Raw genomic sequence first — 13,666 nt, forward strand, 5'->3', positions numbered from 1 at the left:
GTGGAATTTAGTTTGCTAACTACTGCTGTACACAACTTTTCTATTCATATACTGACCATAATGTCTATACACGTGTGTATATATATATTTTCTGGATTTTTGTTTTAGATTCCGTCTCTCACAGTTGAAGTGTACCTATGATAAAAATGACAGACCTCTACATGCTTTGTAAGTAGAAAAACCTGCAAAATCAGCAGTGTATCAAATACCTGTTCTCCCCACTGTATGTATATATATGTATATATATATATATTCCGGACTCTGACATTGCTCGTTCAGAAATTTCTTAATTTCTTTCTTTTAATTTCTTGGATTATGTGTGTATTGTTTTGTATTTGTAGGTATTACTGCACTTTTGGAGCTAGAAACATTAGCATTTCACTGCACCTGCGATAGTGTGCAAATCTGTGTACACGACCAATAAACTTTGATGTGATTTAGAGAGAAGTGCACTACTAGATTACCGTTAAAAAAGAGAGATGTGATACGTTGCATCCCTATAAATAGCATCATAAACGTCAATGAGTTTTTAAAAAATCCCCTCATGACAATAGAATAGAATGTAGAATGTAGAATGTTCATTTCATCTTCTTTCATCTAGATACAATAGTTACAGTATATGCCAAGAAGACTGGACCAGTGTGGGTGAGTGTCTGTCTGTGTGTGTGTGTGTGTGTGTGTGTGTGTGTGTGTGTGTGTAAGTGTGCTTGTTTTTTTATCAGATGAATGTGGGAGCTGCAGGCTACTGGTCTATTTCTACAGTATGACTGGCACCTCCCTCCTGCTTTTTTCTCTTCTGTCCTCCTCGCCATGGGCTGACAGATGACTTCCTGGGCCGACAGATGACTTCCTGGGCCGACAGATGACTTCCTGGGCCGCCCCATACCCCCAGGACAGAGACAGAGAGAGACAGCGGGCAGGTCCAGCCCTGCCCCCCACACAGCCTCCATTCTAGAGGCACCACTCATACTGTCCTCACAAGTGGAGCCTAATGGGAATATATGGCTTGGCAGACACTGTTTGTGTAGAAATTACTTTTTTTTGCCTCTCCTCCCTGTCCTTTTTGGCCTCCTCCCCACTTCAATCCCAGCGGACTCTCCTTCTACTTCCTGGAGTTTGTCCAAGGACGCTCACTCACATCCCCCAACACATCTCCCAACAACTAACAAGAGATTGCATTGTCTCTGACACAGATAGGCTCTGTGGATCGGTGAGGTTCAAAGCTAGAAACACAGAGGCAAAAAGAGAAGTCTCTACAGACCCAGTTGGAAGAGATGGTTGATTCATTAGTGCACTTAAGAGTTCATGGCTTGATACGGTAGAAGATTTCATCTAAACAGAATGTCGATGGCCAATGGAGAATCATTAGCCCTTGTTGAGGGAAAACTACTGAATCAATATTATAAAGTATTAATTACTTTAAACCTTAAAGGGCCAATGCAGCTGTTTTCATCTCAATATCAAAACATTTCTGGGTGACAATTAAGTACCTTACTGTGATTGTTTCAATTAAAATAGTAAAAAAAGAAAAGAAAAAAACCTTAGTAAAGAACTATTTCTCAAGCAATAATTTTGCTAGGACTGTCTGGGAGTGGTCTGAGTGGGAGGGGAACTGAAAACTAGTTGAGAGGTTTGGTACTCTCTTTCTGGTCTATTAACACATTTTTGTTTCTACAAGTTTCTTTGCCTGAGGACAATAACGACCATATGTAGTTAGCGAAAACACTGCACTAATGACCCTATTTCAGCTAGTGAAATGACTGCAACGCTAAACAAAGAGTTGCAGTCGGTTTTGGAATGGGTGGCGAGTAATAACCTAGTCCTGAACATATCTAAAACTAAAAGGATTGTATTTGGCTACCTAAATTCTAGACCTCAGCTGAATGTGGTAAAACGTGTTGTGTCACCTTAAACTGTAAATGGTCATGGTCAATGCATATTGATTCAATTGCTGTAAATATGAGGAGAGGTCTGTCTGTGATAAAGACATTTTCTGCATTTTTAACACCACAGTCGACCAAACAATTCCTGCAGGCTCGAGTTGAATCTAATCTTGATTATTGCCCAGTGATATGGTCAAGTGCTGCAAAGAAGGACCTAGAAAAGCTACAACTGGCCCAGAACAGAGCAGCATGTCTTGCCCTTCAATGTACACAGAAGGCTAAGGTCAACAGTATGCATGTCCGTCTCTCACCATCACAGTTGACAACTCCAAGGTGTCCCCCTCCCAGAGTGCAAAGAACCTTGGCGTGACCCTGAACAACATTTACATTACATTTTAGTAATTTAGCAAACACTCTTATCCAGAGCGACTTACAGTGCATTCACTTACTAAAGATAAATGCACCAACTGTATATCGCTCTGGATAAGAGTGTCTGCTAAATGACTAAAATGTAAAAATGTCAAATGTAAGTAGAAGAGTGATTGACTGCATACATTTTTGTTTTTTTTCTGAGAAATGCTATTGTGTTGAAAATTCCAAAATGTTTGTATAATCAACTTACATATAGCTCTGACAGACATACTTACCCCACAAGACATGCCACCAGGGGTCTCGTCACAGTCTCCAAATCCATCAGTGATTCAAGGCTATCTACTGTTCTTATTTTACATTTGTGTAGTTCAGTCCTTGAGCTGTTCTTGACTATTGATGTTCTTCTGTGTTAAGTCACGTTTGATTTTTTTTGCGTGTGAACCCCAAGTAGAGTAGCTGCTGCTTCAACAACAGCTAATCTGAACACTGTACAAAATAATACATGTGCTTCTTCTAAAAATCTAGGCCTCCTAAAACAGATGACCTCCAAACGGCTTCTCATACACCTACAGGGGATGTTTGCTCTCTCTCTTTATCTTACATTTGAATATATGCTCTTATCCAGAGTGACTTACAGGAGAAATAATGGTTAAGTGCATTGCTCAAGGACACTTAAGACAGATTCTTCACCTAGTCGGCTCCGGGGATTCGAACCGGCAACCTTTAGGTTACTGGCCCAACACTCTTAACTGCTAGGCAACTTTAGAGGCAATTCTCACTTGTTCTCCTCCATCTTTGTATGCAACTTTGTGGTGTTCTAAGGCGTGGGTTTCCCAATCTCGGTCCTGGGCCCCCCACATTTTGGTGTTTGCCCCAGCACTACACAGCTGATTAAAATAACCAACTCATCATCAAGCTTTGATTATTTGAATCTGCTGTTTAGTGATAGGACAAAAACAAAACATGCACCCGGGGCGGGGCGGGACCGAGTTTGGGAAACCCTGTTCTTTGGAATACTAGAATGACATAGACAATCTAGTGTCCACAATATTGTGACAACGGTAACTATTGTCTTGGAGAGATGAGACCCTCTGTGCTAACTACCTGCTTCTACACCAGACCTGACATCATTCAGGAAGGGAGTGCCAGTGAGGGCCAGTGAGGGCCAGAGAGGGTCAGGGAAGGCACATACAGGCCAGAGAGAGCGGGAGAGGGCCAGAGAGGGCCCAGACTAAGAGGCTGATTTGGTTAGGTACCTGCTGACTGTGGATACTGGATAGACTGCTGACTCCAGGATTCTATATTAGGTATTCTGTTTCAACATGGTCAGTTCTTTCCAGGTGCTCATGTCATTGTATTTCTTTACGCTTCCTCACACTGATAAGGTATAATATGAAACGTTTGCGTTTCAGTTTTCACCTGGCCACTGGCTCCCAGTGTGGGATGATGGCTCGTTCGGCGACCACAAGACTCATCAATGGCTTTTTGTGTGGTGAGGGAAAATCAATTTCATGCTTGGGCTGTCGGAACACTACAGACCGTCTGTATTGGTGTAGAAGCAGGTCAGGCACACATCTTGGCATGGATGTCCCCCGCGCATCGCTGCATCCCACCCTGTCTCACTGTCTCCCTCCCAGCTAGCACACAACACACTGAAAAAGGACATCATCCCAACCCGAGCAGAGGACTTCAAATGTGCGTGACTAAAAAAAAAACAATGAGGCTTTTACTAAATGTTTTTTTCCTTCTCTAATTCCATTTGACTCCCACTCCAACACAGGGGCGTAGGCTTGTTGTTTGGCTCAGTTAAAAGGTCAGGCACACTTTCACCCACTCAGTACCGCTGCTGCAACACAACTTTCTAGAAATCTGCTGTGTGTGGGAGGAGTACACAGGTGGAGATTAGATTTGTCATGAGGATTAATGATGGCCAGTGGAAAACAAATGCACAGTGTAGCAGACAATGCTTGGTGTGCTCTGCCTAAAGCCATGAGACTACAGTGAGAAACATCTGCTCTGAAAGGCAGATAGACACTATCAGCTCACAGTGGGCTACCAGGTGGATAGACTGTGTTTCTGAGCTAAACGCTTGAGACCTGCGGCAGGTTAGGAAAAACACCTGCTGTCCACCAGGTCTACCTAACCCTACACACAATCCACATTCTCCACAACCAACCACCTCCCTACCTAACCCTACACACAATCCACATTCTCCACAACCAACCACCAGCCCTACTTAACCCTACACACAATCCACATTCTCCACAACCAACCACCAGCCCTACTTAACCCTACACACAATCCACAATCTCCACAACCAACCAACCACCTCCCTACCTAACCCTACACACAATCCACATTCTCCACAACCAACCACCTCCCTACCTAACCCTACACACAATCCACATTCTCCACAACCAACCAACCAACCAACCACCTCCCTACCTAACCCTACACACAATCCACATCCTCCACAACCAACCACCTCCCTACCTAACCCTACACACAATCCACATCCTCCACAACCAACCACCTCCCTACCTAACCCTACACACAATCCACATTCTCCACAACCAACCAACCAACCAACCACCTCCCTACCTAACCCTACACACAATCCACATCCTCCACAACCAACCACCTCCCTACCTAACCCTACACACAATCCACATCCTCCACAACCAACCACCTCCCTACCTAACCCTACACACAATCCACACCCTCCACAACCAACCACCTCCCTACCTAACCCTACACACAATCCACATCCTCCACAACCAACCACCAGCCCTACCTAACCCTACACACAATCCACATCCTCCACAACTAACCACCAGCCCTACCTAACCCTACACACAATCCACATTCTCCACAACCAACCACCAGCCCTACCTAACCCTACACACAATCCACATTCTCCACAACCAACTACCAGCCCTACCTAACCCTACCTAACCCTACACACAATCCACATCCTCCACAACCAACCACTAGCCCCCGGACCACTACACCCCCACCACCACCACCACACACACACTGGCCAGATCCTCAGCAGGATTTCCACCAGCATTCCCCCCAGCAGGCATCCCAGGGCCCAGCCTCCTCTCTGCTGTAGGAGGAGAGGCTGAGGAGGGCAGGTCAGCCAGGAGCTGAGGTGTCTGTGGTGGCGGAGCTGGAGCTGTCAGATCAGCACCCTCAGTCTGCAGCTCTCAGACACTCACTAGCCTTGGTAGGGCACAGTGAATGAGAGAGTGTGGGTGGAGGGAGTGCTGCTGCTGGTTCTAATGGTGGAAACAGTAGGCAGGGACTGGAGAAGGAAAATACCATAGGCAGGGACTGATAGATACAGAGAGAGAGAGAGAGAAATAGAGACAGAGAGGAATATAGAGACAGAGAGAGAGAGAGAGAGACAAAGATAGAAAGAGAGAGACTGAACAGATAATGAAAGAAAGAGAAGGGAAAGGGGCGAGAGATAAACAGAGACAAACAGGAAGAAAAGGAGCGAGAAAGAGAAGAGAGAAAAAGGGAGATTTCTATATGTTGTAATGGCAAACCCGATTGCTGTGCTCCAGAGCGTGCAGGAAGGGCTCCTATTGGTTGATACTGACGGAGAGAGGAACCATCATTTAAGGCAGGTTGCCCCCTAACACCGTTACCACAGCAACAGCTTGCATAATAAACAAGACCACGTGAGCGCCGGCATTTTGGAAATCCTTCCTGACAATGGGAGGTGAAATGGCTTGCCTATTCCTCTCATTACAAATACAGACTGTTAAAGGCACTACAAGCTGCTTTTAATGTCTTAGGTGAAATATGAGTAGAAAAGAGCATTCTGAAAATATTAAATGCTCATTTATAGGTTTAATAATAAGGATAAAATGACCAGATGGAAGTTGAGCTTGTCTTTATTTTCTTGTCTACCATGGTGAGCTCTTAGCAGGATTCCCTTGCTATTCCTTTATTTAGGATGTGTGTTTTTCTCCTGATCAGAGCCTTTGAGCAGCCCAGGGGGTGTCATGGACACACATAATCTCTGTCTCTCTCTCTGACAGCTAATGGTTTCTAATGGGACTGGCTGAGTGCTGCTGTACTGTGGAGGCTGGGCTGTCTAGGGAATAGCCACACAGACAGACAGAACGACAGGCAGACGGGCAGACAGACAGGCAGACAGACAGAAAGGAAGCTGAGGGTCTTACCTTGGCAGGTGAAGCACTTGACGTGGAAGTGGAAATTCTGCACACGCACCACCTCTCCCTTACAGAGCTCCCGGCAGCGGAGACAGTGGATAGTCGCGGCACCACGCCCGCTGTTGCTGCTCGGGCTGCCTCCGCTGTGCTGGTACGGCCCTGCTAGAAACCACAGGAGAGGAGTGGTTAGATCGTTAGATCAGTCATCACAAGTGCTGGACAGCTGCTGTACTGTACATCTGCTCAGTTGTTAGCAGAAGCAAAGCAGGCACTACAAAACAGCAATGTGCACAACAGTGCAAAAAATAAGGGACAACATCTGCGGTGGAGAATTGGATTAAAAGATATATCGTGGAATCAGAGCCAGCAACCAGAAGGTGTAGCTCAAGGTCAATCTCAATGTTACACTTCATCAGTGCTAATGAGTCGAGGAACAGCCAACTAAATGTATAGTACCCTCAGATAAAGGGTTGCGGTATGGTTGTCAGCGTGGACCTAAATCACAGGCAGGGCCATCTTTGAGACCTGCCAATGCAATTAACATGCAGCCACTAACTTCTAGCTTATCATAACTAGGTTATTTGTCATCCAATAGGATTACGTAGTACTCGTCATATAATTCATTAAAATGCCTTTATTTGTGTGGCATGTTCAGTAGAGACAAGGTTTTAAATATCCGACGCGTTTCGGATTTGTAATCCGTGATAGCGTCTTTGTAATCCGTGATAGCTTGCAAGCCCTGCCACATCCGACGTGCATCAGATCCAAGGTAGTAGGATTCGATCTTAGTCCTGTATTGACGAGGGACTTGTTATAAGCGTCCGGGTTAGCGTCCTTGAAAGGGGCAGCTCTAGCCTTTAGGTCAGTGTTGATGTTTCCTGTAATTCATGGTTTCTGGTTGGGATATGTACGTACGGTCACTGTAGGGATGACATTGTCGATGCACTTATTAATGAAGCCAGTGACTGTGGTAGTTAACTCCTCAATGCCATCGGATGATGTGCTAGCAAAACAGTCCTGTAGTTCAGCATCTGCTTAAATGGACCACTTTCGAATTGAGTGTGTCACTGGTACCTCCTGTTTGAGTTTTTGCTTGTAAGCAGGAATCAAGAGGATAGAGTCATGGTCATATTTCCAAATGGTGGGCGTGGGAGAGCTTTGTATGCGTCTCTCAGAGATGTCAGTCAGAGATGGAAATATGTATAATGTGTACAATATGTGTGAATGTCAAATAGTAAATGATGCAGCATGGTTGACCACAATACCTATATGCATTAGTGATATTTTTGGAAGCTAAATCTATTATTTAGAGTCTTTCTAAACAACTAAAATAGTCAAACGCCAAAGGGATTAAAACAGCCCGACAGTGTGCTGCATGTCCTCTGGCTGGACCAAAATCCATCATTCATAATGCCCCGTCATCACTCAGTTAGGAGGTCATGTCCTCAGGTCCAGCTCTACTATTGAAATCTGAAATAGAGCGATTTGAAACAAAGTCTGTCTGGTCTTATCTCTCTCTAACTAGACTCTCTGTCTGGGAGGATTACTTTTTCCCAATGGCTCGCATTAACAGAGGGCTGAAAATGTAACTAAAATGGGATGAGAAGTAGAAAACATACAGTGCAGCTATCAGGCTAGTGTGAGAATGAGGCAGTAGTGGTTTAGTGAAGCCCAGAAGAGCTATGGTGACTGGTGCTTGGTTGACCTGCCAACTGACTGCCTCGATGTTTTGTTGAAACAGACCGACAGACAGAGACCTACTGGAGATAACATATTGGCTTGTTCTGGGCTTGATAGTCACACAATACCCAGGGTTCCTGGAAAGCCACTCACTCTCAAGAGATCAAGTGGGATTTGGGATCCAATTGATTACAGAATGCCTTTTCAGTGTCAGCACTTTGGAGAAGAAGGCCACGTTAAGAGGGTGCCCCAGGACGATGTTAAGCCAGAGTCTGAAGCTGTCCAGCTGAATTTATTCACAGCAGGGAGTGATACAGAACAGCTACAGCAGCCCCATGAGTGTCTGTGACATATGCAGAAGCAAAGCAGACAAAAGGGGGCTGAAGATGAGTGGGAAAATCAACAAGACTTCCTCATGAAGGATCACCAAACAATGGCCTCCTAAATAACTCACCGAGTCGCCAGCCACTCAAAGGCTGTATTCATTCACCACAGGAAGGAACAAACACGCATTGAGCTGGTTATCCATCATTCTGCAGTAGCCTGATCACTTAAGAGAACACTACACGATACACACAACGAAATCTATGTTTCTTATCTCTTGTGGGATGGGTTATTTATTTGGTAGGCCTAATACTGCACTTGACATTGGCATTCATAACAACTTCTATGAATCATGAGATTACCCATTTCCCTGAGCTGTTGTGTTTGTGGGGCTTGTTTGGGTTTGAACAGTGTGGCAGTGCAGCCCATGGGAGCCTGTGTCCCAGACTGCACAATGAGAGGAGAGGACAGGTGTAATCTATGTATGCTCCTTGTTATTTAGTCATAAATATCCATGTTATGGTTCTAACCCACTATAACATAATCCACAGTAACCCCACAGTAGTCATTAAACCAAATGCTTTACGGTAAGCATTTGATGCTATTAGGCCTATTACAGTATAACCACACCAGTGAGGTCCACTGGCCTCGCACTGAAATCAGGGCTATTAGCTCTAAATTGTGCTTCTAATTGTCCTGTCACCGGTGTGAGTGTGTTCTGCCCGGGAGATTAGTGTCTGAGAGGATGGCCCTAGATTGGACGTGACGGACAAGGCTCTGACTTTGTCTGTAGTAGACTACTATAGTATACAACTCCCACACTTAAGACTCAGTGTGGACAAGAGCCGGAGACCAGCAGCGAATCCGTTGCCAGGCCGACGGAGTACAAAAGAGATAATGATGGGCCTGGCTACCTAGACAAAAGACAGGTCTCAAGTTAAACGTGCTCCTGATTGCCAGTCATTTGATCATTTTAGTTGTTGTTTTGTTTTTGTTGTATGTCATTTCTGTTGACCCCATGGGGACCCTAATAAAATAGCATAATAATAATAATATATATTTTTTTAAGATAATGATGCATGGTTGTCATCATCATCCTCATTAGCATGGCAGTTCTACTGTAACACCGGATCAAATCTGTAGGCCTACAATTCAACACAAATCTCTTCAACACAAAACTCTCAACTGAGGAGAGGAGAGAACAACAGAACAAAGGAAGGAAGAGATGCATGAGACAAACATCCAGTTAACTTCCTCAGCCACAGCGCCACTCACTGAGAGTGACAGCTCCCTCTTGTCCTCCATTCATCGGGGCTCTCTGTCTGATGGTGCTGTTTATTCCACCAAGGAACGACACCCAAGCTCTCTGAACGAGTGTGTGTGTGTGAGTGGAGCACAGGCCAGGCATGTATCAGGTGTGACTGCTATTGACTAAGGATATGAGCTGTAAATCAGTCTGTGAGAGGAGCTGAGCACCTGCTTATAATGCGCTGCTGGCTTTAAGCATTACACTGCTTTAGTCCAATAGAAACTCCCCACATCCCACGCTCCATTAGGAAAACATTACACTGGGTTTTGGTGAATATTTGCATCAGGTGGAAATGCTTTGGTATCGATGACACTGACTAATAGTCTCAGCAATTCCATTGTGTGTCATGTTGTTTTCCCTCTGTCTGCTGACGACAGCTTCACCTCTTTACAATAGAGAAATTCTTTGACATGGCAAACTTCCTTATGTGGTCCCGAGTGGCTCAGTTGGTAGAGCTAAGCACTTGCACCACTAGAGTTGTGGGTTTGATTCCCATGGGGGAACAGTACGAAAATGTATGCACTCACTCCTGGATAAGAGGGTCAACTAAATGTAATGTAAGTATCCTTATGATTGTTTCTATTGTAAAATCACTCATCAGAAATGGCCTACATTGCCACATAAAAGTGATTTATTTGCATATGATCCTGGGTAAACAACCAGTATGATTTGCTGAGTACATTTTATCTCTGGCTGAGACGGAGCTGTGAGGTCTGGCTGTGTTGAAAAGCTTAGAGGGGAGGGCCAGGCATCATTGTCACCTCACCGTGACGGTGTAATCAGTAGGGACTCCGTCATGTCAAGAGTGACCTGCCACCAGGATTTATGGGTATTATTTTGCCTCTGTGACAGGGTGAGACGTCAGACAACAGGGGTCAGACTGGATCTGGAAACTCAATGATTGGCACAGAGGCAAAATAATACAATCACACTACATAACCAAAAGTATGTGGACACCATCGTCAAACAATTCATCCCAAAGGTGTTCGATAGGGTTGAGGTCAGGGCTCTGTGCAGGCCAGTCAAGTTCTTCACTCATCTCGATAAATAATCTCTGTATGGACCTCATTTTGTGCAAGGGGGTATTGTCATGCTGAAACAGGAAAGGGCCGTCCCCAAACTGTTGCCACAATGTTGGAAGCACAGAATCGTCTAGAATGTCATTGTATGCCGTAGCGTTAATATTTCCCTTCACTAGAACTAAGAGGCCTAGCCCGAAGCATGAAAAACAGCCCCAGACTATTATACCCTCTCCACCAAACTTTACAGTTGCATTTGGGCATGTAGCATTTTCCTCGCATCCGCCAAGCCCAGATTCAGCCAAGCCCGGACTCAGATTATTACCAATCTCACAAGGTATGACTCCAAACACCCAGAAAAGGCTACTGTCCATGGTGTTATCCTGACAAGGTACAAATCTGTCGTTCTGCCCCTGAACAGGCAGTTAACCCACTGTTCCTAGGCCATCATTGAAAATAAGAATTTGTTCTTAACTGACTTGCCTAGTTAAATAAAGGTAAAATAAAAAATAAATAAATAAAATATTAAAAATAATCCTGATACGTATCAATCTGGTGTTTTCTGTAATGACCTAAGTGATCACTGTTTAACAGCATGTGTTCGTAATGACTGCTCTGTGAAACGACATGTCCTGATTTGTCATAGACGCTTGCTAAAAAATGAGCAAGCCTTTAATGAGCAAGCCTTCCTTCATGAACTGGCCTCTATAAAATGGTATAGAATCAGCTTGATCCCCTCTGCCGAAGACTCTTGGAACTTCTTTTCGATATTTTCAATGGTATTGTTAACAAACACGCCCACATAAAGATAATGAGAATTAAAAACAGGTTCAGCCCCTGGTTCAACAGTGATCTTGCAGGGTTACTCCACCTCAAGAATTGCATTTGGTGAAAGGCTCAGCACATGCATACTCTGGCTGACTGGCTCTCGTTCAGGCAAATAAGAAATAAGTGCACGCCGGCCAAAGTTAGAGAATTGCTCCTTAAAGTAACTATCTGTGGGTCTAACCCCAAGAAGTTCTGAAAAAATGGTTAAAGACCTGGAAAATAAAACCTCCTCCTCACAGTTGCCCATGTCCCTTAAAGTTGATGATGCGGTTGTTACTGACAAGAAGCACATGGCTGAGCTCTTTCATCATCACTTCATTAAGTCAGGATTCCTATTTGACTCAGCCATGCCTCCTTGCCCGTCCAACATTTCCTCATCTCCCACCCCTTCTAATGTGACTAGCCCCGCTACAAAGTTTCTCCCTGTAGGCAGAGGAGCTAAAGGAGCTCATGAAACTTGACCCCATTAAACCATCTGGGTCAGATGGTTTCAACCCTTTCTTCTTTAAGATTGCTGCCCCATATTAGAGGTCAACAGATTACTCGGAACGGCCGATTAATTAGGGCCGATTTCAAGTTTTCATAACAATTGGTAATCGCCATTTCTGGACACCAATTACATTGCACTCCACGAGGAGACTGCGTGGCAGGCTGACTACCTGTTTTGCGAGTACAGCAAGGAGCCAAGGTAAGGTGCTAGCTAGTGTCACGTTCTGACCTTAGTTCTTTTATTTAGGTCTTTGTTTTAGTATGGTAAGGGTGTGAGTTGGGTGGGTTGTCTATGTTAGTTTGTCTATGATTTTCTATTTCTGTGTTTGGCCTGGTATGGTTCTCAATCAGAGGCAGCTGTCAATCATTGTCCCTGATTGAGAACCATATTTAGGTAGCCTGTTTTCCATTGTGTTTGGTGGGTGGTTATTTTCTGTTTAGTGTTGTGATGCACCTTACAGGACTGTTTGTTGGTTGTTTATTGTTTTGTTTTCAGTGTTCATTAAAATATTTAAAACATGAACATTTACCACGCTCCACCTTGGTCAGACGACAAGCGTTACAGCTAGGATTAAATTTATCTTGTAAAAAACAATCAATCTTAACATAATCACTAGTTAACTACACATGGTTGATGATATTAATAGTTTATCTAGCTTGTCCTGCATTGCATATAATCGTTGCGGTGCATGTTAATTTATCATTGAATCACAGCCTACTTCGCCAAACGGGTGACTTAACAAGAGCATTTGCGAAAAAAGCACTGTCGTTGCACCAATGTGTACCTAACCATAAACATCAATGCCTTTCTTAAAATCAATACACAAGCATTTATTCTTAAACCTGTATATTTAGTTAAAATGAATAACATGAATTTCTTTTAACTAGGGAAATTGTGTCACTTCTCTTGCGTTCTGTGCAACAGAGTCAGGGAATATGCAGCAGTTTGGGCCGCCTGGCTCGTTGCGAACTGTGTGAAGACCATTTCTTCCTAACAAAGACAGCCAACTTCGCCAAACGGGGGATGATTTATCAAAAGCGCATTTGCGGGAAAAAAGACAATCGTTGCACGAATGTACCTAACCATAAATATCAATGCCTTTCTTAAAAACCATATATATATAAAACAGTATATATATAAAACAGTATATTTTTTAAACCTGCATATTTAGTTAAAAGAAATTCATGTTAGCAGGCAATATTATCTAGGGAAATTGTGTCACTTCTCTTGCGTTCATTGCACGCAGAGTCAGGGTATATGCAACAGTTTGGATCACCTGGCTCGTTGCGAACTAATTTGCCAGAATTTTACATAATCATGACATAACATTGAAGGTTGCGCAATGTAACAGCAATATGTAGGCTTATGGATGCCACCAGTTAGACAAAATACGGAACGGTTCCGTATTTCACTGAAAGAATAAACATTTTGTTTTCGAAATGATAGTTTCCAGATTTTACCATATTAATGACCTAAGGCTCGTATTTCTGTGTGTTATTATATTAGAATTAAGTTTATGATTTGATAGAGCAGTCTGACTGAGCGGTGGTAGGCAGCAGCAGGCTCGTAATCAT

The 13,666-nt window shown here is 43.8% G+C and overlaps 1 protein-coding gene across 5 annotated transcripts in view; it reads right to left on the reverse strand.

The window, feature by feature from the left end:
• LOC115105210 (actin binding LIM protein family, member 3) overlaps nt 1-13,666 on the reverse strand; it is a 128,027-nt gene that overhangs the window by 88,753 nt on the left and 25,608 nt on the right. For 4 of the 5 annotated variants that reach the window (XM_029626957.2, XM_065007181.1, XM_065007179.1 and 1 more), the window contains exon 2: nt 6,452-6,604. In XM_029626957.2, coding sequence (XP_029482817.2) covers nt 6,452-6,604 — 153 coding nt within the window. The remainder of the gene's footprint in view (nt 1-6,451; nt 6,605-13,666) is intronic. The other variant, XM_065007180.1, reaches the window with a different exon arrangement.

This window comes from Oncorhynchus nerka, linkage group LG22 (assembly GCF_034236695.1).
Source record: "Oncorhynchus nerka isolate Pitt River linkage group LG22, Oner_Uvic_2.0, whole genome shotgun sequence".
Taxonomy (NCBI): domain Eukaryota; kingdom Metazoa; phylum Chordata; class Actinopteri; order Salmoniformes; family Salmonidae; genus Oncorhynchus; species Oncorhynchus nerka.